Source organism: Mesocricetus auratus, unplaced genomic scaffold, assembly GCF_017639785.1.
Source record: "Mesocricetus auratus isolate SY011 unplaced genomic scaffold, BCM_Maur_2.0 Super-Scaffold_100004, whole genome shotgun sequence".
In the NCBI taxonomy this organism is placed as follows: domain Eukaryota; kingdom Metazoa; phylum Chordata; class Mammalia; order Rodentia; family Cricetidae; genus Mesocricetus; species Mesocricetus auratus.
In genome coordinates, this window is record NW_024429189.1 from 21,650,801 (window position 1) to 21,676,126 (window position 25,326).

Consider the following 25,326-nt stretch of genomic DNA (forward strand, 5'->3'; position numbering starts at 1 on the left):
TTAATTGATTTAGGTGCTGTAGAATAATCCTCTTGTACACTTTAAAGATTTGTCACTTGAATTGGTTTAATAAAAAGCTGATTGGTCAATAGCCAGGCAGGAAGAATAGATGGGGAAACCAAACTAAGGGTGCTGGGGTGAAAAAGGGCTGAGTCAGAAAGAGCAAGATGGTCATGCAGTACTGACAAAAGGTACCAAGACACATGGAATATAGGTTAATTTGAGTATAACAATAAGCTAGTAACAAGCATGAACTATTGGCTGAGCATTTATAATTAATGTTTATTCTCTGTGTTGGTTACTTGGGAATGGCTTGTGGGATAGAAACTTCGACCTGGAGAGTACTTCTAATCTTTTGGGAGAGTAGACGTTTTAAAAGTCTGATAAATGAATAAAGAACTCATAAACATTAAGGCCTCAGAAGTCCAATTTGGACAAGGCTGTAAAAATAAAAGCACTTTGGAAGTCTGAGGCAAGGGTATCTTGCCAAAACCAGCCTAGGTTTCATAGCGGGTCTCTGTATCAACAAACCAAAACCAAACAATAAAACAACCAAAACGAGAAAGCAAAGAACAAAGCAAGAATTCAGAAGTTGTTGATGTACCCTCAGCTCAGCTTTCAATCTTCCAGCATCTAAGTCTTCATGGAGTTCTGTGCCTCCATGCAGACAAACTCAGGAAACTCAGGACTTTGAACAAAGGAATTAGACCTGGTGCATCATAAGGCCAACAACATGTTGAAAAGCAGCAGATACTCTTACAGGCCAACACTTGGGCTATGACAGAGAAATAGGTACTGTGTGCATGGCTTTACTAAGGAGAACTGAGTAAGGATGTGAGTCTCACAACAAAGAAAGGCATGGGTTTTTAAGACGATAATTAAACAAGAAGAGCAGTGTGCAGAGACACCCAGATGCCTCATCCAATGTTGTTCTTCCCTTCTGACCCTCTGGGAACAAAAGCTTGCTGTTTCCCACTGCAACAGGTCTGGCTGGGGACTGATGACTCACAGTCCACTCCCAAGTCCTCCTATGATGGTAAGGGGTCCCACTGCATGGGGGTAGAGGTGGCTGTAGCTGGCTAACTGCTGAGGAGGGTACCCTTGCTCCCCTTCATGTATGAGGTAGCAAAGAGAACAGAGGGACAGGCTTCTAACCAGAAGAGTGGAGGAAAAGGCAGGCAGTGTCCATAGGCAGACTGCCCTATATCAAGAGTCCGACATCCAACTTTGATTCTGAAGCTTTCTCCTTAAACTTCCCCCCTACTCTGTTGCACCTGGAGTTGATCAATGGCAGCCTGGAGAAAAGATGTGACTGAACTTCCCATGGCACAGAGGAAAGTATATTGTGTCGGTTCCAAGCTCTGGGTAGACTCTGTCAGGGGAGATGGCCACAGGCTAGTGACACAGCAGGTGCTTTCCTGGACCGTAGGCCCTCCTGCCCATCACTCAGCAAAGGCACTGGGCTGTAAATTGGGCTCCCTGGTTTCTTATTTAAACTCATGACTTCATTTTCTACTTTCCAGATTGGCACCTGCAGTTTTTACGTGGTTATCAAGTGCAAAGAACAGGAGTTGAGTTAATCACATCTCCTCTTTTCTAAGTAGCTCAACATGAAGCCACCAGTTAGTTCCATTCACAGAGAAGTTATCTTTTAGAGCATGTGGGGCATCTTGACTGGATTTTTTTTGTTGGCCACAGTTGGTCCAGAGTTGCTTTCATGACTTGATCGAGTACCTTATGGTGAAATCCATAGGAGTCTTCCTAATTCTGTGCAATAAAAGATTTCAAAAGATCCAGGTTCCATGCTATTTAACAATGTGTCACTGCAGACATTTTTTTTAAAAAAGCACTCTGGCTTCCACTGGAAGGCACAGAGAAACAAAAGGGACTTTCCAATGTTGTGTGCAGAATCAACTTTCTGGTTACGGTGAGTCTGTTCCCTCACCTGGAGTATCTGTTATAAGAACAACTCTCTTGGTCCACCTCACTTAGAGACACAGAGCACACTTGAGCCTGACAAGGGTGCTGGCATGAATCTCAAGATTTTGGAAAAGACAAAGGCAAGAAAATATACCCTGAAAAGGACAGTAAGGAAGGCTTAGGAAGAGAATGTAATGTCAACACAGCCATTGCCGACATGTGATCTTTACCAGTCGCACAGGAAGCGGTAGAACAAACAATGGATATAGAAGACACAGTTGGCAAGGATATGCCAAGAGTTTAAATGTCTGAATGTGAGACAATGAAAGTGACACTTTTAACCTTGGGGGTAAAAGAGGACATGGTGATGCTGAAATGGGGATTCAAGTAGCTTGACAGGGGCAAGACTTGAGGAGGAGGGGAGCACCACAGAGAAGTTATCCTTGGCTGCCCGAGCCTCTGTGGTTAGATGCCTAGTTATTGGATGGACTGGCTAGCATGCACAATACTTTTCTCAGGACAGACTTATATATATATTTTTTTTGGTTTTTACGAGACAGGGTTTCTCTGTATTGTTTTGGAGGCTATCGGTCCAGTCCGGCCTCAAACTCACAGAGATCCACCTGCCTCTGCCTCCCGAGTGCTGGGATTAAAGGCGTGCGCCACCACCGCCTGGCCAGACTTGTATTTTTGATCCACAACATACATTGAGAACTTGGAATCTGGGTAAGACTAGGATAAATTATGTCAGCGTGGCCAAATTCAATGACCTTCATCTGCAGTCACACTCTCTCAGTTCATATTATTCTACAAGGTCAAACCCAGGTTGGCAACTCTTTCCACATACCCAATAGCATGTCACCCTATCCAACAAGAGTGTGCAGTCCAACATACCTAACATGAAAGCTATTCCAGAAGCCATATTTCCTAGGGTGCAAAGGGACAGCTGGGAAGTTACTTGTAGTATATTTTACTTAATCCAGTAGATCCGAAACACTACCATCCTAACATGTAATTGGCATAATAATGACGAGTGATTTTACATACTTTATTTTATGGTAAGCATTTTAAATCCAGTATATACTTCTTATGTATGAGGCAGTGTTAGGGAAATGGATACATGCATGTCCCCTTCCATACACATGCTGGATCCTTAGCTCCTGAAGTGATGGCATTTTGACTTTCCATTTTCTGGGACTTTTTGAGAAGCTGAAGCCTGCTGTTTAGGATACTCCACATATGATATTTTATTGTAGGAGTACAAATCCACTAATATTCTCCGATTCACATTTAAAATGCTCAGTTGTCAGGTTTGTGTAAGGGCTGCCACCCCGAGAAGCACAACTTGAGTGTCATTTGCAAGCCTGAATTGTTGGAGGACTGACTCCAGAGAAGCTTGATACTTAAAAATCCCTTTCATATCTCCACACTGCATGCTCAAATTAGATAAAAGAGCTCTATCAGAACTGAGATATTCTTTAAGTAAAAATAAAAAATAGATTAATTTTAAACGACTTCTTAAAAACAACTTCTCCCAGAGTTACCCTATCTTTCTGTTCCATCCTTTTTTTTCTGCTATGAACACACCCAGCAGCCACCCCATTATGAACAGTCCTCCAGTTAATCTCTGTTCAGCCTAGGGGGAAATAGTGGGTTGCTAGTATTCTCATTAATTTTACTATTCTTACCCAGCCCCTGGGTCTTAAATTAAGTATTCTGCAAAATGAGAAGCTAAAAAAACACAGCACTGCAGAACAGACTGCATCATTTGTATCTTTTCTTTCTTTCTTCTCCTCTATTAAAGGGCTCAACTCTACCAAAAACAAAAACAAAAAAATTAGAAACTCTGACGTTCAGTCAAACTTGAAGCTGACGTCTTTCAGAGAGAGGGAGAGAGAGAGGGGGAGAGGGAGAGGGAGAGAGAGAGAGAGAGAGAGAGAGAGAGAGAGAGAGAGAGAGAGAGAGAGAGAGAGAGAGAGAGAGAGAGAGAGACCTCCAAACCCAGCACACAGGTCCCAGAGAAAGCACCCTGACTGGACCAATTTTCAGTAGGACTTAGCTTGCCTATATACCAGCCAAACACGTGTCTCTCCACATTCCTTGCCACAGCTGCATCCTTCTGAGCTACTTTGTTTGGCTAAATATAGGCAAAATAAGCAGCTTGTTAGGGCTTTAAAGCTCTAAAGTGCTGCCCCCACCACTGCCCACTGAGCTGTGTCTGAGAGTCACTCACAGTCTCTCAAACTGTGTTCATGTCTGACTGGAGAGTGTGAGGGTAGAAACTACGGCAGCTCTCCCCACCCACGAGTTAAACCATAGCCTCCACAGAAGGGTAGAGTTAGTCTGTGACCTATGATTCTGTCTCAGAAATTTAAATGTCAAGTGGCACTAAGCCATACGCTGCCTTATCAAGAGGTGACAGTGACATTTAAAACTCACTGAGTCATCAAGTTGGCTGACCACTGACATCATTTATGCTGTTGGTACATTACTGTTTTTTTTTTAGTGTAAAAGGTTTTCTTGGGGGGATATATGTAAAAATACCCCTAAAGTTTGTGTTTCTTTTTCAAGTTCACCATCAGCTTGTCTCCCAAATGTCTGAAAAAACCGAGTAGATTTCCACAAGAGACTGGGTCCATCTCTATGTGCGTACCTTGCTTACTTGGTTGGTTACTTTCTTGGCAAATTCTACATCTGGAGGATCAGGCAGGCATGTGAACTGAGTTTGCTGTTCAGTGAGTCCTTTTTTGTAGGCAATCTGATAAAAAATAAAAGACAGGAATACCCATAAGAATTTGAAAATGAACCCTGTTTTTCATGTTCCATTCACTTGTCTGCAATTTTAACAACGCCAGTGTTCTCTCTCTCAGTGTTTCACTGTTGTGCAGTCTCGCCATAACTGTCTCCTGGTTTGTGTGCACTGCCTCCCGGGACTGTTATTCATTTCTAATTGAGTCTTCTCTCTTCTCAAGGAGTTTTGGTCCTACACCTGTTTCTCTGCATCCATCTTCGTGCCATCCTTGGTAAGGGCAGGTTTTCCTTTCACCAGAACCCTCAACCCTCCGCCTCATCTTTCCCTCATGCCTACATAACAACCCCCACTTCTGGTTCTTCTGTTCTCTTGCCCAGGGTGCTGGGTGGTACAGAGGAAAATGACACACTTTACAGATGTGCTAACATTGTCGGTGGGGTTAAAAAAGACACATGATCAAGGTCTATGGGAGTTAAGTTTTCAAGCCAAAACACCTAGCTGGAACCCTATAGGTCATCTACCCAGTCTTCCGCTCTGTGAACTGTAATGTGCCTGGGGCTGTTTGTCTAACATTCTATGCCACTTTGTCTTCAGTGACACTTGAACATCCCATGATGTGTACAGATCCCTGGAAGTAGGTTTCAACTCCAACACTTGTGTAAGTCCTCAGTCCACTCTATGCTTCTCTGATTTTCTCTTTTGTAGAGAAAGGAAGGGGATTTACACTTACAATTCATCCCTGTCCTTCTGCTCTGGCTCCAAGCAGCAGCAGCAGTTCTCACAGGGCATGGCTCCTGAGCTCCTTGCCATCCCTTCATTTGCCTTTTGTCCCAAGCTCCATCATCGTCCCTGCTATGTGTCAGAGCTTCTCCCTCTTTATTTCCTCCTTCCTTCCAGCCTATGAAAGCTTCTATCATCTTAAAAGAAGCCTGGAATGCATCAATCACAGATCCCCTCATCCCTTCTCTCCTTTCTTCTTGCCTTCTTGAATCTTCTAACTACAGGGAGGGGCAGTGACTGACTCCAGCAGAAGTCCTGAATAGAATGTCATCTTCCCAACTCTTCTATCACGAAATACTTTTCCTTCAACATGACAGCATTTATTTATAATAAAAAAGGAATGGACTCATTTCAAGACCACAATCATGTTATGGGTCTAAGTATGTCTCTGGATAATATTGACCTAGTGTCTGTAACATAAGCTTTCATGCAAATTATCAAGTTAACTGGGATATAAAAGACTTTTTTTTTAAAAAAAAGCACATAATATATATTAATTCCCTTGCTTAATTTAGGTGCATTAAATTAAGCTTTATTTTAGGTAAAGGACAAATGGAATTTTCTATGACTTAGGGAAAAGTCCTTAGGGAGAAAGTTGCATTCAAACAGGAGAAATGCTTATTAAGTATGACGACCAGTCAAAAAGTGTCTGAGAAATCAGATCACAAAGTCCTTGTTTTTCAGAAGCCATGCTCAGAGTTCTGTCTAGTTAGAATTCTGCACTCCAGATCAGTCTAAAGACATTCTTAGTCTCTGCAAACTATTTTGTCTGTATTTAGATAACAGGAAAACATAGTAAATAGTATTTAGAGAGATGCAGACACAAGGTACAGAGAGACAGAGTGACTCCAACATAAGCCCCTGGCTTGAAGGTATGTGCCCACACACTGATATGTTCTGTGGACAGCAGCTTGCTCTGGTCTCTAAGCTAGTGACTGTAAAAGCTCAGGTTTCTAACAATAGTATTAATAGTCACACTAGTAATGTGATACTTGGTGCATATTTACTCAGCAACAAAAATAAAAGCTATTCCCCAACTGCCAAGCCTTGCAGGGTTAAGAGTGGAGATTTTCTTCATTGCTGTAAGTTCTTTCTTGTGTTCATTATTGTGATATCTTAAAGGCAGAGCCAACTTTAAGTGGTGTGGAGACAATTCTTAATCCTTGTGTCAAGGGTAAAGGAGTTGCTGAGAGTGTTTTCTTGGATATCTCTCCCTAGGCCTACATGACAGGCGTTTCCAGATTTCCCTCAGCTTCTCCGTTCCTCATCTTGTGCTGGCTCCTTTCTAGGTAGCCTGCAGCTGAGTGTCCTCCAGGACTCTGCCCTTGACCATACACTCTTCATTTCTCATTTCCCTCATTTCTTGTTTTCAGCTATCACCTTTATTCTGATGACTCAAAGTTCTTATCGCAATCTCTCAACCATGATGATCTCATACCCTCAGTCTCTACTCTATCCACAGAATGTCTTGGTCCAAATATTTTCCCTATTTTTTCAAATCTGTTTCTTTCTCCACAATGCATACATTTAAGCATTCAGGCAACCTGTATGTGGCAATAATATCGCTCCATTCTCTCCTTTGTCTCCAATATCCAATGTCATTAACATTTAATACTTGATTCCCTTCTTTTCCTTGGCTCCATCTACATTGCTAAATTAGACTCTATGAATACTCACAATTTCTAATTTTTCCTTGATCCAGTTCACCATACTGAGTTTCCCCAGATTCTATCTCATTGTTTTCCTCATTTGCAGCTCATGCTGACTTGTTGCCCAAGATTTTATGTCAGGCTGACTCTTAAGGTCCTGTTCTAGCAATTTAATAAGCACCCTGCAAATGAGGTACCTGCTTTCATTATTCACTAACACCGCAAACTCATGCCACTCTTTCCTTTTGATCGGGAGGTCCCTGCATCTGAAATGTGGCTTTTTGTTTTTTGTCTTAGCCCAGCTTTCTATCATTCCTTATATGTGTCCTTCCTCATAGCAATGACTAGACAATTCTGTTTCTTTTTATTTTTTGTTTGACATATAATACTCTCACTCTGCCAGTATGATAATATTCTATCAAGGGGAAAGATTAAATTTTCACATCCTGCTAAATATTGCATATATTAAACTTTCAAGAAATAGCTACTTATTACTTAGCCTCTTCATAAGGTATCTCCAGGCTGTCTCAGGTTTCCAGAGTTCCCAAGCAGAGAAGAGAAATATCCCATGCAGACTTGACTTGGATGGTGGGACAGAGCTAAATAACACTATGTGACAGCATTTGCTTAGTAAATTTGTAAAAGGAGTGATGCGATTCCCATGGCTGTTTCTCAAAAAAATGCCACACCAGTGGCATAACACAACTTTAGCAGAGCCAAGGGGGAAACTGAGACACGGGTTTGGTGGGCAGAACACTGGCCCTGGGATTAAAGTCTGGACTCTGCCACTGCTACTGAGGACTTAGGTTCCTTACATGAATGAAGAGGGACTGGGCCAAGTTGTGTCTAATATAAAGTATAAACTATAGCTAATATAAATACATATAATAAACTTTGGTTCTGGATGTAGTCCTCTGTGATAATGACACTGGATATTTTTTTAAGGACCTAAAACCTGGCCGAGGCTTTCCTGATCCCACATTCAGATGGTACCAAGTATATTTCACTTACATCACTAAGTGCTTTTTGGGCCTGGGCGACCCTCCTCAGTTCCGGACTGTCATTATAGGGATAAAACAACCCTTTGTCTGCTTCCCAGTCTTCAGTGTACAGTTTCTAAATCAGAAAAGAGAAAAACCTCAGTGAGAAAGCAAGCTATGCTCACAGCTATGCTTTTTTGATGACGTGAGGCACCAAGGACAAGGTGTGAGCCAACATCAGGGACATTCACAGACGACTTCCCCCTTTCTATGCCATCTATGTTATTTTTGTAGTAGCTTGTTCTACTTCCGAAAAAAAAATCTTATTTTTAGACACTGCCTTCTATCTATGACTTCACCTGCCTCCTGCCTAAGGAACAGGAAGTAGTTTCTTCAATTTCTGTTATAAAACAAACTTATTAGGGTGACAGCTGGGGGCATCCAAAGCATAACCAACTTAAAAAACACACGGCTTCATCAATTTCCTTGTGAGTTCTGTGGTGTGTCTTAATTCTCTCCATGTTATGCTCCCCCCCACAGGGTTGCTCAGGTTCTCCAGGGACTTTCAGCCACTCTGGCCATGAAGTGTCCCTCAACAGGATCTGAGGGCCCTCCTGGTCAAGTTCCAACCCTGTTCGAGTCCCAAGGCTACACCCCAAAATACTGAGGAAGTGTTCCAAGTTGTCAAATTCAGCAGCTATGGCTCTACGTGTGCAGGGGGACATTTAGAAAGAGCTGGACCTCACCTTACTGAACATGGCTGTGTTCTTAATGGCTTGGACAAGTTCAGGGGCGTCAGGGGGAAGCAGGTACTTATCCTTGGTGTCTTCCCAGTTCTGCTTGTATAAAACCTAGAGAGAAAGCAGACGGACTTTGGCTTGACATGCCAGCCCAGGCAGGAGGATTTGGAGAGCAGTGAAGGTGTGGTGTCACACAAAAGCTACTCAAAGTTTACCAGGAAAATGCTGACCATGCCAACATCCTAGGACACCTTCTCAGCATTAGGAAGCTTTCACAAAAACAAAGAAATGAACAAAAGCAAAACAAAGGAAACAAAAAACCCACCAAAAAAATCTAAATTTGAGAGATACTTATGATTCCAATTTTCAATCGATTTCCTTCATCAAAGGCTGCAATCAGCCAATTAATTCAGTTTTCTTTTTGACTTGAATGACATTCTAGAACTCTATTAGCTGCCCACACTTGAAATTTGGAAAAATTTCACCAAAAATTCCACTTTATAAATTCCTTAAAAAATAGATGGGGGTCATGTCAGGGTGGCTGAGTGGTCCAAGGCACCAGACTCAAGCTCAGCTTTCTCAAAAAAATAGGTGGGTGGGATGGGGGTGGGATGGGGGGATTGTGGATGGGGATGGGAGGGTGAGGGAACTGTATTGATGTATAAAATAAGATTGTTTCTAAATTAAATAAAAGTTTATAAAAAAGAAAGATATGATGTAATTACATCTATATTAAATCTAGTTTTCAAAAAAAATAGCTACCAGGACTACACTCTTTGTGGTAGTATTCCCACCATTGCCTCTTAGGCAAGTCAAGAATTATTCATTCCACCCCTAGCCATCTACAGGCTACTTCAGTCCTCTGTGAGCAGGATGGTGGCTGTCAATCCACCTCTAAGATGCAGCAAAGGGTGGTCCACACACTGCTGAATTATTCCAGTGCCACCCATAACATGGCCTCACCTTGCTGACTTGCTGCGACACTTTCTTTGCATGTTCAATATCTTTTGCTTTTTCATCCACATGACAGATAGTTTTAGCAACATCTCCATCCATTCGATACTTAACCTGCAGAAACAACACATGACTGAAGTTTATGACAAACATGGACACATATCTAAGCCTATTATAACTCTATGGCTGTATGTCTGCATCACAAACATTTTAGCTAGGAAGATCCACAGAGTACTACGTTTCTGCTGGGCAGGCGGAATTTCCAGCCTGAGGCTTCTCAGTCTCACTGCACCCCACATGGAGGACCACCATGACTTGGAACACAGTTAGAAAATAGTGTCCTCTCTGATTGCTAAGCCAAGCTTTTCAAAGTCTCTGGGTTCATTTGTAGCAAACAGGGTTCATGGCTAATGCCATCTCTAGATGTCTGGACTTGCTCAGAGTAATTTGACATCCTTCCCCCTCCCACTATTATGCTTAGAGCCACAGGATCCCAGAACTAGGCATGTATGTATGTATGTATGTATGTATGTATGTATGTATGTATATATGTATGTATGTATTGGTTTTTCAAGACAGGGTTTCTCTGTGTAGCCCTAGCTGTCCTGGAACTCACTTTGTAGACCAGGCTGGCCTCAAACTCGCAGAGATCTGCCTTCCTCTGCCTCCCCAGTACATATTTTCACAATACCTTCCCCTACTTTACTTTAGGAACGAAACCCACCTCACTGAGTTGATCTTGTACTTTCTTGATTCTGCGAAGTTCTGGAGTATCACTTGTGATCGCATATGGCTGTCCCTTTGCTTTCTCATAGTTCTCTTTGTATTTATTCTGAAAAGAAAACCAGATATTAGTGTGGAATGTGACCAGACATCAGCAAAGAGTTCAGGCAACACACACATCACCGTCTGATTTTTCTTTAAACCCTCCAAGTAATAATAATTATCAGTTGCAACAGCTTTCATTATACCCCATACCCTCCCAGCCAAAACTAAAATAGATTTGTTAATTGTTCCTCCTTAGCATGCTAGGATCCTAAAGACTTGTTACAGACAATTGTCTTGGATATGCCCTAAAATAATTTGCTTGATGTTTTTTTTGGTTGCACACATATACAGAGTCCTGAATATCAATTAGTCAAGAAAATGAGTTAATTATGAAAAGATTTAATGCAGATACAATGCTAAAGTACTCAGTTCAGAAGTTGCAGCTGAGCTGCAGTGGTTACCCAGCTGTGATGCCAGCTGAATTAATGGGAAACCTGAATCATGGAATATTTTATAATGGTATGCAAATTTTATTATTTCTGCCAGCTACTCAAATGGATCCTTGCTTTAGTAATAACAGGCATCATTTATTACTATCAAGTAGTAATAATTGTACTTGAGTAGTCTACAATCTAAATACACTGCTGATTTAGACACTAACCACTGGCAAACTTGGGGAAGAGGGTTGCTGACATTCCACCCAGAATGTCAGATATTCTAGGTTCATAATGTCTGAATTAATGAGATTACATGGCAATACATTAATGAGATAATTTTGCCTTTATTTACTGCTGCAGTGAGAAGGAGGTAAGAAAGTCTTGTTCAGAATCCTACATGTTAGCTCATTCAAGGACCCAAATTACTAATAAATTCCATAATCTCCAGGAGTTAACACCACCAAAATTGAATCTTTAGAGGTCAACCACACATGGAAGTTTCAGGCAACAGTTTTAGTCGCCCATAATGCAATGTCCCTCTAAACTGTAACAATGTATCTCTTGAAGCCTCTGGAACACAGGTGGTCAAGCTATCTGGACAGACCTCAGCCTACCATGGAAATTGACAAACCACATCTACTGAAACAGATGTGGCTCTCTGGCAGTCATGGGACACTGAAGCAGAGAATGTCGATGCTTCAGTCATCCTCTATCTAAGATGTGGTTGAGAACTCCTGGGCACCTTTTTTTTTTTTTTTTTTTTTTTTTTGTTTTACAAGACAGGGTTTCTCTGTATTGTTTTGGAGGCTGTCGGTCCAGCCCGGCCTCGAACTCACAGAGATCCGCCTGCCTCTGCCTCCCGAAGGCTGGGATTAAAGGCATGCACCACCACCGCCCGGCCACCTGAGCACCTTTTAAAACTCCTTTAGCACAGGCCCAAGCCTCAGACTAGTGAAAGAAGAATGCCCTGAGCACTAGTAGGTTAAAATACTGTAGGAGATTCCACTGTGTAGTTGTGCTTAAAACCCAAAGCTCTGGGCTGCCCTCAAACGCTCTGTTCCTCAGCCTCAAATGAGTTTAGCCTGAGCTTGGTTTTCTGAATTACAAGGTCTTCACTGGACACCACCTTATCTTTTATACTGCTGGCTGTAGGGAGAGATCACATACCCACAGCACTGACCATGCCCTCTTGGGGTGTGGTTATAGGTACATGGGAGAATAAGGGATAAAAGAAGGTACAGGGTGGGGCTCTCTGTTCTTTCTTGGATTCCCCGGCCTAGGTTCGGGGACCATAGAGTGCTGACCCAATACTCAGCTTCTCATGTACGTTACTTCTCTCTATCTTAATAAATATCCAGCTACCTTTTCCTGGCATCCTTAGTGTGACTCGTTTTCCCTTCACAGCTGGCTACTCCTCAAGGCTGTTCTTCTCAAGTACAGTTTAACTTTGTGACTTAGCTTCTGTGAACAGACTTTCAGTAAACAAACAAAGTATTCGTGTTTGTGTTTTCATTGTTCTGGATTGGCTATGTAGCGGGCGTTTTATAATCAGACTTCTGCATATATTTCAGTAACAACAAGGGCTTGTCCCAGTGTTGCCACCATGGCATGGATGAGTTAGTCAAAAATTCCACAGTCACACACAGAAGGCACATTTCTACAAAATGTTTGTGTTTCCTACAAGACTGAGAAACAAAATTAGCCAGCATCTCAGAGCTGGCTAAGACCAGCAGCTTCTCAACCATATTGCCAGCATAGGAAGTAATGCCCAATACTTACCGGGCTGAAAAGGTCCTGCATTTTCTGACTGTGTTCAATGTAGGGGGTCATGAATTTAGAAGAGTCCACCTTCTTTCGGATGACCCTCTTCCGTTCCACTGGCTTTGCTGGTTGTGGCTGTACCAGCGCTGGTGTGGAACTTTCAGATTGCCCATAGTCAGATGTCTTTGTTGTTGTAGTTTCATAGACTTCTGTAATTGTCTGAAAATGAAAGGTGGCTTTGAAGTAAGCCCTAATACTATGACCTTGGTGTACACTGTTCTAATGTCAGTCACACCGATCTTCCTGGAGTTCCTTTTCCATTTACAAAGCCAGCCAAAGCATGAAGATGCATGTAACATCTGTACATCCACATGAAGACATACAACACACATCAGCCTGGATACTGATTGTGACCTTATCTGTAAACTGTGTTTTCAGAGAGTAAAATACCTCAAGGGAGTATTACAGTCATAAATAAAAGAGTCTTAATCATGTCTTCTTACGTGAGGGTTGGGCTATAACTCAATGATAGAGTACATGCCTACCCTATGTTCAACCACCAGCACCGTTAAAACAAACAAAAAAAAACAGGAATTTTTTCAAGTTGTCTAGATCAAGAAAAAGCAAATGAGACTGAGTAATGAAATGTTATTAAAAATAAAACTTAAATTCCTGATATTCTTTTAAGGAATAAGAAAGACAAGTTGCATTTTCTATAGGCATTAGTCATTCGGTAGTATGAGACAAAAAAAACCTAATCATATCAGTATTATAAGTATTGGTCTTTTGACTTAGTTCATTACTGTGAACTAGACTGCCCTTTACATGGCGGGACTAGAACAATGGTGACAACTAGTGGGCAACTGTCCCCTCAATAGTCTTGTCTATGCAGTAGGTGGGAAATCATTGTTTCTTACAGTAGGCTGTAATGGAAAAACTAAGATTCACAGTTTGACTGTAGTCCAAGATTAGAAATATGGCAGGTACACAAGGAAAGAGGAAAAGCAGCAGAGGCTCTGATGCACTAAGATGGTGCCCTTCAAGGCAAAGATCTCTAGTCCCAAAGGCAGAACCGTAGCATCAGTGTGGGAGAGAAACCTGATGAGGCAACCGTAAGCCTAACAAGTCCCACTGACTGCACTCCACCTACTATTACTGAATTATGACCCACCGTAAGAAAGCAAACCACCGTTCTAGTTTTTAGTCCAGCCACAGGCTCTTGGGGAAAGCTTCACAGTTTGCCACTTGTACCAGTATTTGTCAGGTTCAAAGAGAAACAACCCCACACAGAAAATAAAGCATGTGGCTGGGGATCCCCAAACTGGAATTGTTACAAAACTATCTTCTCTTGGGATTCCTAAAGTGGCATGCCACTAAGTCACCGGGGACGATGCCTGAGGAGCAGCACCCCTAGTGGGAGAGACCTTACTCTACAAGTTACAACCCTGTGAACTAAACAGCTAGACTGCAAATCAGAAGCCCAAGGCATCCTCACATAGCAGTCTAGGAGAGAGACAGCCACCGATATGACCTTCATTAATACCATCTATACAAAAAAATGCCACAGGGGCAGCAGGGAACCATTCCATGCCATCTTGGATAAGCAGAACATAAAAACAGTGAATCAGCCCGTCAATCTGGTCTTTCACCACCACCTTCCAGACACAGGCAAGCCAGTGAGCTTCCTAAATGAGCTTTGCTTCCTCTGTGTTTCTGGCTCCCAGAGTATGAGAGGGTAAAGAGTCTTCTCTAAGGAGAACTGGTCCATGCACGTGGGGGCTGAGTCTTACCTCTCCCGGCACCTCCTCGTAAACTGTCTCCTCCGTGTAGTACTGTAAACAAAACACAGGAGTGTCAATGTGACACACAGAACAGCTGACAGCCAACCCTTCCCCGCCTAGCCTAGGCTGAACCTGGCTTCCCTGACTGAGGTGGTGTGGAATACCGCAGGGAGGAAGGAGGTGAGGGCCTGTTCACATTCTGGAAGGCTGAGGAGAGCTAAAGTGGATGTGTCAAATCTAAGAAAAGGGGAGTGGTCTGGGGTGCCTCTTAGCACTGGAAGCCATTTTCCTAGGGCAAGAAACATTGCCCTGATAATTTTTGTTCTAGTTTGCTTTCTGTCGCCATGGTAAGCACCATCACTAAAAGCTTAGGGAGGAAAGGATGTATTTGGCTAACATGTCCCATGACAGTTCATCGTGGGGGGGCATCAGGGCAGGAAAGTAAGCAGTGCAGAGACATGCACCATGGAGCAGAGCTACTCGCTGGTATGCTTCTCATGGGTCTCACGGACTGCTTTCTTTTACACTCAGGACCACATGCCTAGGGCTGGCTCTGCCCACACTGGGACAGACCCTTCCACATCAGTCACTAATGAAGAAAATGCCTTGCAGACTTGACTACCACATAATCTGGTGAACCTCAAGTTGAGGTTCCCTCTTCCCAAGCGACTCTATTTTGTCGACCAAAACTAAGTATTTGAGAGAATCTGCTTAGAAAAGAACACAGTAACAATCCCTTGAGGGTGCCACATGTGCAAGGAAAGGAAAACTATGACTGGACTCACTGCCTACTAATTATAAAACAAAACAGAAGTCTACTGTGAGCAAAGTTTCAGTAACAGTCACCTCTCAGTTATCGCCACCCGCCCCGGACTTCTAAGAGTCCTCTGGAGTGATGGCTGCTCCCTTTTAGTAAGCTATAGCCTGCCTGCCTCTACTGAAGGTGATTTCACCAGCTTAGCTGGGGTGGCCCATCTGTGGAAGGAAGGAGGGGTGCTATGGTGACAGTTGGTGAAGGTCGTGGGAAGGAAGGGGGAAGGAGAGGCCCCTTGGAGAACTCAGGGAAGTGAGTTTGCTACTGGGCCTGCAGCCTGGATGTGAAACCCACTCTAGTTTTGTTCTCTGACATCACGAGCAATAAATAGATACAGGGAGGAACTGGCTGACATTTTGCGTCTGATGCCTAAGGAGAGTGGAATCCTGCCCCAGCCTCACCCAGCTCTGGCGGGCAAGCGGAGGGAGGGAATGGCTCCTGCGGGTCAGCACACACAAGAGAGGGATAAAAAGGAAGCACTCGGTCAAGAAAAAGCATGGAATTTTGTGCTTCTTTCCTTTTTTTGCTGACACTGAAGCATTGGGGGCAGGGAGGGGTACACTGATGCAAAATTCTCTTCAGTGCGCTACTTCCTTCTGCCTTTGGTTCAGTAAGCTCTCATCGCCACAGGCCATCTAGTCACCATAGTTATAACTATATAAAGCTCACTTAATGTCCCTTAGGCTTGTACTTATTTTCCATTTAAAATTTAACTTTTAGCTGGGCGGTGGTGGCGCACACCTTTAATCCTAGCATTTGGAAGGCAGAGGTAGGCGGATCTCTGTGAGTTTGAGACCAGCCTGGTCTATAAGAGTGAGTTCCAGGTCAGCCTCCAAAGCCACAGAGAAACCCTGTCTTGAAAAACCAAAAAAAAAAAAAAATTTGTGCGTATGTGTCTTTACATATAGCAATAGGCACCACAAGTTTTCTCAGGACAAAGGAGGGCTCCTTTATCCCTGTGACTTCAGCACAGGGTAAAGGCCATTTAGATTCTTTAAGAAATATTGTTTGACACTGAGGGCAAACACAGCCTTTCCCTGGTTACACAGAGCCTGAGTAGTCTGCAGAGAAATATTAAACTACAATGAATGACTCCCATCGATTTCAGATTTCCTTAACATCCCAGCAGAAGAAGATTTTGTGAGCAATGCAGTTGCACCTTTACTGGATCTTACAGCTGGGAGATGGATCTTGGAAATAAGCTCACAAAAAATACAACTGGTCCAAGTGCTTGGCATTAACTTGAATGCTAAACCTTATTTTTAAGAGGTATGCTGCTAATTAGGCAGTACATTATTGCTCCTTTCTCCTTCTACATTTCCGTTTGTGTAGACAGTGCCAGCAAAATTGTATTTCAGGTATCCAAGATCCTTAAGAGATACGCATTTGAGGCTAAGTATTGTATTTGAGTCATTTCTCTCAAATCTGCCATCACCCTTATGATCTTCTCTGAGACCAAAGAGATGAGAGTTCAACACTCCCCAAAAGAAACCTGCTGGTCAGACCAGAAGCAGTAATGGGAACAAATAGCAAGGATAGAATGCCTAAAATAGCCCCGTCCACTTTTGTGACTATTTGGCCCAATCAAGGCGAACACTAAGCACAATGGCCAAGATCACATGGACTTTTAAGAAAACCAAGGGCTAGTTTAAGTGGAGGCTTGAAAATGTTCCTTTTATTGTCACAATAAGAAATTAATCATAACTTAATTTATAGTGAGTTTAATAGGGAGAGTTGCGACTTTTAGGAACTTACATTAAAATGTGTGTTAGTGACGGTGCTATTCATGAGAAGATGCAGCGATCAGCATATAAGCCAGAGAGGTTAAATACTGCATCTGTCAGATATATTCTGTTTTTTTATATGTTTCAGCAATAAGGTAATTTTATTGGTGAATAAAAAGTTGTCTTTGCCTACATAAAGACTGATTAGCAAGGATAAATTTTGGCATCTTTATCTGGTGTTTTATTCTGGGCAGTCATTAAAAGTGAACACAGATTTCCATCCATTTATATCATTGTTAGTTGAAACTTTCTAGGCATTTTTAATTTCATAGCAATGTATTCCCACAGATTAGCCGCAAGCCTTTGGGTTTCTGTTCTAGAACATAAAGCTAAAGGCTGGAGCTAATAAGTAAAAGTAATATGGCAATTTCAACAATGTGATACGAATGTGACACACACAATTCTATAAAACTACCAGGTGGCCACAAATGACTCTGTGTGTGTGTGTGTGTGTGTGTGTGTGTGTGTGTGTGTGTGTGTGATATTTTCAAGATAGCCACTGTGGCCTTAGTTCTCAGTCAAGATTCGAAAGCTAGTTTTGTTTATTTTCTTAAATATGATGGGGTCTGTGGGAAAGTGACTCCAGCTGTTGCTGTGACCTTCATGAATGCATACATTAGTCAACGAGAGTATGCACATGGGGGCATGCACACGTGCACACACACACACACACACACACACACACACACACACACCCCAACATGCCTGACTCACAGTTGGCTATCCCAGTGTATAACACAGACCCTATGCAACTCAACTAGTTGAAGCTGAACAAGAAGTTGCCCATTCCCTCTACATTCCCTGGTACAGATGCCAGGAAACATTGCATAGGGCACTGGGAGGTGGGAAAGCAACCAGTTTTAAAAGACAAAGCCGACCTGATTTCGTTTGTTTGTGTGTGGGATGGCTTTGCTTTTTGAGCATTTAAGGAAGTAAAAATGGGAAGTAGTGACAATTCCTTTCACTTCTAGGTCTCACATACTTCCTGTAAAACTGAACATAAAATGCACCTTTCTTGCATTTTAATGGTAGGTTTACTCAAATGACTGACTCAGCCACTGGCTCTGGCTGTCACTACGTACGCTTTGTTGTCAAGTGGGCTTCCTTCTTACCTCTATCACCTCTTCATACTCTTCTTCGTCCGCCATTTTTCCAGAGTAGTAGTGGTACCTACAAACTTTCCATGTTCCATACAAATGAAAATATATTAGTATTTCCTTACAACACCATAAAGGTCGACACGATTATATATTTTTGTGGGTTAAGGGATATTTAAACAGACTACAAATGAGGGCTTCAGAGTTCCCCTCCTGACTCCCTCAGTGATGTGCTGAGCACTGCTACCTGTACAGGCTTCACTCAGCTCAAGTTTTAAAAGGAAGTGAGGCAGTTTGGACCAAGAGATAGAATTGAAATGGCCAAACACCTAGAGAGAAAATAATTTCAAGCAAAAAATTTAGCAAAAGGAGAGTTAGTATGACTTTCAGTATTTGGGATTTTACCTCAGAAACCCCAGATTCTAAGAAGGCTAACTTAGTATCCTGCCCTGATCTAGAAGGCTTTATGCAGTATATCTTATATTATTAGAACATGTAGAATAAATCTGTCCATAAAATTAAAAAATAAAAGTAGAAACCTCAAGACAATGGGGTTATTTTCTTCGGAAAACCATTGGTTTCCGTGGATAGTTTTTCCTTTCTGTAGCTTGTGTTAAAGCCTGAAAAATACAAAAGAAAAAAATTAAGTCATTGGTTGAAGTATGTGTAAGCTTGTCAGTCTTTGGCCTACATTTCTAATTCAGGAACAGGGAAAGGCTGAAGGCCCTTCGGCCTGACGCCAGAGTGGCCACTCTATACAAGCTGGATGATGTCTGAGAGCAGCTGTCCCTCTCCCAGAGACGCTTGACTGTAAACCAATACCCTGGGTGGCTGGTTTTGTTAAGCTAGCCAAACTGCTAGTCCTTCTGAGGCAAAGGAAGCTCTGTAGAGTGAGATAAATATAGGAACACTGACCATAGGGCCTACTTCATAGGAACATATTTAGGACAAAAATGAAAAAGAAAATTGGTGTTAGGCAACAAATTTGGTCCAGCAGTAACAGGCGAGGGCAGGACTCAGTCTAATCTACATGTTCCTTGTCAGAGATGACTAATAGGGTCTTCCTAGCCACATCTGGTTACTGTTTTTCCCCGTTAGGTACTCAAAACTCTGGAAAAATAATTCAAGGGGAGTCATGGAAATACCCCCAGGAGAACATTCCAGAAGAAGACACAAATGGGCCTTACCTTCGAGCTATGCGAACAACCCTGGCCTGCAGCAAATCCTCTCCCAGCTCTCCCCTCCTGAGAAGCCCAGGCAAAAGCCACCCCAGTGCCCGGCACTCCCAACTTATCATGTGGTGGGAGCAGCCAATCAGATCTCAAGTTGCTCAAATTTCAGAAGCTAAATATACTGAGTGATCTTCTACAAACCACCTGTTCATCAATTCCACCAAAGGATAAAGGGTAACAAACTGCTGGCTTAGAACTATTCAAATGCGATGGAATTTTACCTAACCGCCAATCTGAGAGTCAAGTTCAGGCTTAATTTATCATTTTTGAAATCTTGTTCAATATCCCACTAGTGCAAATGATTTAGACTAGGGACTAAGAGGGCCTTGGAGGCTTTGACTCTTCTGTTTCTGGCTTATACCATCTGCTCTTCACAGAAGTCCATAGGATTCCTTCGGAATGCTCACTTGGGAGAGTCAGGCACATCGCTGGTGTAGCCATGAAACAGAGGAGTACAATCCAGAAATCATCAAGCTGTCAAAAGCAATGGGACTTTTTTTTAATGTGATGCAATTATAGGCGACAATATTGGTTGTAACACTGGATGAGATATCCACAAGTGTAATCAGAGTTTGACCTTATTGATTTCCTGGTTCTAAGGCAGCAGTGGTGTTCAACTTTTCCCAGTTGCCCAGCTGCTGCGGATACAAGGCTTCACCTCTCCATGGTAACTGAGTTGCTGTTTCTTATTGATTCCCATGGATGCTGGCTCCATAGGCTTCAGTTAGGAACAGCAAACGCAGATCAACTTGAAAGCAGGAAATTACTACCACAGCAGGAGAAAATGATGTCCTACTGGGCAATTCAAGTGGTAAGACATTGACTTTGTACAGAATCATCTAACAGCAGGCCATGGTGGCCCAATCCTTCCATCTAAACACTTGGGAAGGAGACCTAGGCTAGCCTAGATACTGGAGACCATGTCTCAAAAGCAAACAACAAAACCCCAAATCAGAAATAGATCAAAATAACAACAATGACATCAACAACTTCCTTAAAGTTTGCCTGTGTCCCTCATTCTTAATCTGTTTTTTATCTTAATTTACTGTTTCGGCTACAATCGGATTCTGTCTGTCTTCATACAAAGCACATGAACTATAAACTCATACAGAAAAAGAATTCATCTTTCTCTGGCCTGCTTCTGAACTGACATTTAAACCCCAGAGGTCTCCTCATGGATGCCAATCTTACTGCAACAGTTTTTTGGGTGAAGTATCACGAAGCCATCTTCTGCTTTGAGGATATTTACCTCTCCGTCCTCCTTGCTGCATGACTTGTATGACAGTAAGTAATATTTAACCTTTCTTTATCATCTTAGCTAAGTCCACCAGCCCATCTCACGTGGCCTCAGGCATCTTATGAGCAAGGGATATCTGTGTCACACGAGATCATTTGCTTGGTGGCTGTAGACTGCAAACATAGTTTGCTTATTCAATATCTACTATAGAAAAAGCATGTTGCATCTGTGAGTTCCAGTCCAACCTGGACTACTCTTTGTCTATTTAAAAAAACAAAAACATTTTTTACAAAATAAAAAGTGTGAAATTTTAAAAAATGAGCTGGGCATGGTAGTGGTCACCTTTAATCCCAGCATGAGAAGCAAAGGCAGGTGGATATCTAGGAGTTCAAGTTTGAGGCCAGTTTGGTCTACAAAGCGAGTTCCAGGACAGCCAGTACTACACAGAGAAACCCTGTCTCAAAAAAAAAAAAAAAAGGAAATATGACCTTTCTCAAAGGCAGTCAGTGTTAAATTCCAGATATGTCTAAAGAAGGTACTAACAAATTTACATACAAAAACTGTAAGAGCCTTTTAAAATAAAATCACACTGATATATCCTATATCCTATTCTATTTTGCACAGATAATTCTGGTGAATGGATAGAGTATAGTTTGTTTAATCATTGCTTCATTCATGAACATTTATATTGTTTTGCTTTTGTTTGTTTTGTTTTGACCCAAGTTCGCATTATGAGGCTCATGGCCTCCAGCTCCAGCCTCCAGGGTGCAAGGATTACAGTCTTGCACAACCAGGTATGGCTTGCTTTATGTTTTTTTCCTATAACAAAATAAAACAAAACAGAATTTTAAAAAAAAGCACAAGACACAGTGCTTACATATTATGCTTGCTTAGCTGTATGAAATGTATCTGTGAGATACATTTCTGGAAGCAAAATTACCAAGCCTTAGGTTATAGGCACATTTTGAAAATTGATAACCTTTGCCATGCAAAATAGTTATGATTGTTTGCTGAGCATGCGTCTCAGCTACCTCGGGGTTATCAGCCTTGTAAACTGCACAGTGTATTGGGGCAATATTCACTTTTCTGCTGTAGGCTGAATGTGTATGTATCCCAGAAATTATACATTGAAATCTTGTCCCCTAAGATGATCATATTAGAAGGCGAGGCTCTGGGCGGTCTCACATGAGGGTGGGGCCCATGGGGAAGGAATGGCTGCTTTGGGCGGTCTCACATGAGGGTGGGGCTCATGGGGAAGGAATGGCTGCTCTGCCCTCTTTATGACACCAGAAGCAATGTGCCTCCACCAGCAGCAGCCTCCGGAGAACCCAATCTTGCTGGCAGCCTGACCCCAGACTTCCAGCTCCAGAGCTATATGCAAGCAGGTAATTTCTGTTGTTTATAAGTCACCCAGTTTACAGTCTTCTGTTTTAGCAGACTTGATGGGCTCAGACACACTACATTATTTTAGAAACCCTATGAGGGTCAGCAGGGACTCCAGAGTAGTGCAACCCCAAACTCCACGTAGGTAAAGAATATCCAGAAGGCAGCGCGTAAGCTCATATGAAAATATCTTGCCTTAGACTACTTGAGTTCATTCCTTCCTAAATGAAAGTCCCAAATTCCCAGCTAAATTTGTCTGCTCTCCATTCTATGAACAATTGCAGAGCTCGTAAGAAATGAGAGTCCCTGGTAAGTTAGTCATGTTCCCATCATGGTCACCCAGGAACAAATGCACCAGCGGAGAGCATTTCCCTGTATTTCTCTACTCATTAAACACTGCCATACTGTTACTGAGCTCTGCAGAGGCTAACCGGAGCTGTGCCCTCTCAGAATAGGAGCACAGCTCTGTTTTCCCGGCGTCTCTACAGCCTCTTGTATTGAACAAGAATACAAACAAAACCCTGCCTTAGTGACAGATTCTTATCACATGCTGTTGTTGGTTACCCTGTTAGAACACCCTCTGGGGAGGGGGTGAGAAGACACAGCACCAATGACTCAGGCACTGGGAGTCACTGAGTAACAGAACATGCTGCACACTTGTTTATTAGGGAAGTTAGGCTGGCCTTTATACCCCCTCCCAAGGTCCTATTGGCTCAGGTGGCTGACTCTGCTGCGTTGTCCTTTCCTCATTGGTAATTCTGGGTCAGGTGTCACTCTGTCAGTGGTCTCTGGGTATAGAGGCAGGCATGGCCCAGGGAGGAAGTGCCTGCCTTGCATGTGCATGCTCATGCGGGCTGGCCTGGGCACCAGGGCAGGGCAACTGCTGCTTGGGTAGGCTGGCAGCAGTTTCTCCTACATACCTCCCTCCCCTTTTTTTTCCTAATGCGGTTTAGCTGGAGTTGAAGTTCTAGCTTCGGCCTCTCTGTCCCAGCCTCAGAGAACATCCAGCAAGATGGACCGTGCCTGTCTTAGGCTGGCCTGCCTCACAGGTCCTTACCTGTCATTGACTACCAGCCCTCAAAGGATGACATCTCTGGGAAGCACGCCTGGGTGGGAGGAATGCCTGTCAAACTATGCCTCAGGAGTTTCTTTGAGTCAGGCCCAAGAGACCTCTCAAGGAGGGCTATGTTCTGGGTGTTGAAGTACCAGGAGAGCCTGGAGTATGGAAATACACTGTAGGAACAAAGAAAATGATTAGTTATAAAATAATACCCCAATCAGAGCATAGGAAAAAGGAGGTCACACATAGGCCTGGGCTGGGGCCCCATGTCACATTAGCAACTTGTATAACATTAACCAACAGGCTTTGGTCCATTATCCTGAAGTGTTGGTACATGAAAAGGTGTCAGCAAAATAATGGCCCCTTTGGATGAAGGCAAAGGTCCAAACTACGGGTGAGGTCACAAAGATCCAAGTTTCCAAGTATTGTGTCTCCCGGGTTAGCATGGGAGTATATACTTAATACTGGGGAGCAAAGGAGGCATTGTACAACTGGTGTGAGGCGAATCACAGATTGCCTCCCAGCAAAGTCAGGATCATAAACATTACCCAATGCCAGAGGACAGGACCCGAGACTCTTCCTTGATGTCCTTGGGATCCTCCATCACAGGCTGCACATCTCATGCAGGGATCCATATTGGTGATGTTGTGCCCTGTGGAAAAACACATGCATATCCTCATCCCCAGGTTAACACTTCCAGAGGCCTTTGCCATTGAGAGTGATAGAATCCTGCCATTGGACCAGAGGAAGGGGTGTGCTTCGGGGTAGGAAGGCCCAATGTTTATGTGCTGGGCTGAGGCCCTTCTCATCAAATGTGGGGAAATTTAAATGAAATAGGGTCTCAGGGCCAAATGAGGGTCATATTTAGCATCTGGTGATGTAACCTTGGCCAGAAGATCTTTGAGGGTTTTTATGAAGGTCAGAGAAGGACTGGTATATCCACATCAGAGGTCCAGATTGCCACAGGACTCCCAAGCAACCTGTTAGTGTCTACAGAATAATGACCAGGAAGGGCCTCTTAGGGTTATGTTGACCCAGAGAAGAAGTGGATAAAAAACAAACAATTTTATTAAGAAGGATAATAGCCTTGGGTGTTAATTGAATTTTTGTGGAGGGGCATGTAGAGCCCTCCAAAAGAGAAAAAAAGATGGCGCATCTCTTGATCTGGGATTGGAAGGAATGGTTTGAGCCAAATGACCATGCCACATAGTTGTTGGAGCTAGCCAGCATATATTGGGTTTGGTGGGCTGATTTGAATGAAAGTGAATGTATGTGTTTGGCAATAGAAAAGCCCAAAAATGCAAAGGGGGCAACACACTGAATCTTTTCTGGGGCAACCTGTAGGTCTAAGGATGCTAGGTTGTGCAGGAAAGCATGGGATTCCCTTTTTAGGTAGTGACCATCAAGGTAGGCAATGAGAATGTCATCCACATAATGGACAAGCAGAGTATCTCCTGGGATGTTTTGAAGTGCCTTTGAAACATATAATTGTGAGATAGTAAAGCTATTTTTCATGCCCTGAGGCAACACGGTCCATTGATATCTCTGGGCAGGATAATTCATGTTGGGTTCCCAAACTGTAAAGGCTAAGTGGCATCTATCTGGAGGTGAAAGGGATATTTGGAAGAAACAGTCCTTAACGCTTAACATAACAATGTGGTATGAAGAGGGGGATGGCACTAGGGTGTGGCAGGTCAGGCTGCATGGTCTGCATCTTTTCATTTGGGCACTGATAGCACACAGGTCTTGGAGGAGTCAGTAATGGCCTGACTTATTTTGGATGACAAAATAGTATTATATCTACTGGTGGATGGCTCTAAATGCCCCAAGTATAATTATTTTTACTACATCATTAAGTGTTAATAATTTGGGTTCAATGATGGGCCACTGCTCCAACCAGACATTATCATCAGAGAGCCATGAATGGGGTATAGGATCTGGTAATAGTTTTTGCTTGGTCTCTAAGTGGGTGGTGGCCTCTAGAATTGGGGGTGTTGTTCTGTTGGAGAATATGGTGGCATAAATCCTGAGAGGCCTATTTTGTCATGGGTCATGTCATTGAAAAATGCATGGTCATCTGTGGTTAGGACCACCTCCATGTCTTCAAAAATGTCCCTTCCCCAAAGGTTATGAGGGGAAAAGGAACCCTGGTTGCCATCAAGATCCTTCCAGGTGACTGGCCATATGGTGGCTCAGG

At 42.9% G+C, this 25,326-nt stretch overlaps 1 protein-coding gene across 2 annotated transcripts in view; it reads right to left on the bottom strand.

Moving 5' to 3' along the window:
* The window catches only part of Neb (nebulin), a 237,063-nt gene that overhangs the window by 170,858 nt on the left and 40,879 nt on the right, over window positions 1-25,326 (bottom strand). The window contains exons 2-12 of one of the 2 annotated variants that reach the window (XM_040745341.1): window positions 23,678-23,781; window positions 23,127-23,302; window positions 18,757-18,837; window positions 18,233-18,297; window positions 14,532-14,573; window positions 12,760-12,960; window positions 10,500-10,607; window positions 9,785-9,889; window positions 8,828-8,932; window positions 8,113-8,217; window positions 4,574-4,678 (exon numbers count right to left, since the gene is read on the bottom strand). In XM_040745341.1, coding sequence (XP_040601275.1) covers window positions 4,574-4,678; window positions 8,113-8,217; window positions 8,828-8,932; window positions 9,785-9,889; window positions 10,500-10,607; window positions 12,760-12,960; window positions 14,532-14,573; window positions 18,233-18,268 — 807 coding nt within the window. In that variant the 5' untranslated portion in view covers window positions 18,269-18,297; window positions 18,757-18,837; window positions 23,127-23,302; window positions 23,678-23,781. Of the gene's footprint in view, window positions 1-4,573; window positions 4,679-8,112; window positions 8,218-8,827; window positions 8,933-9,784; window positions 9,890-10,499; window positions 10,608-12,759; window positions 12,961-14,531; window positions 14,574-18,232; window positions 18,298-18,756; window positions 18,838-19,404; window positions 19,492-23,126; window positions 23,303-23,677; window positions 23,782-25,326 lie in introns of those variants that run through there. The other variant, XM_040745340.1, reaches the window with a different exon arrangement.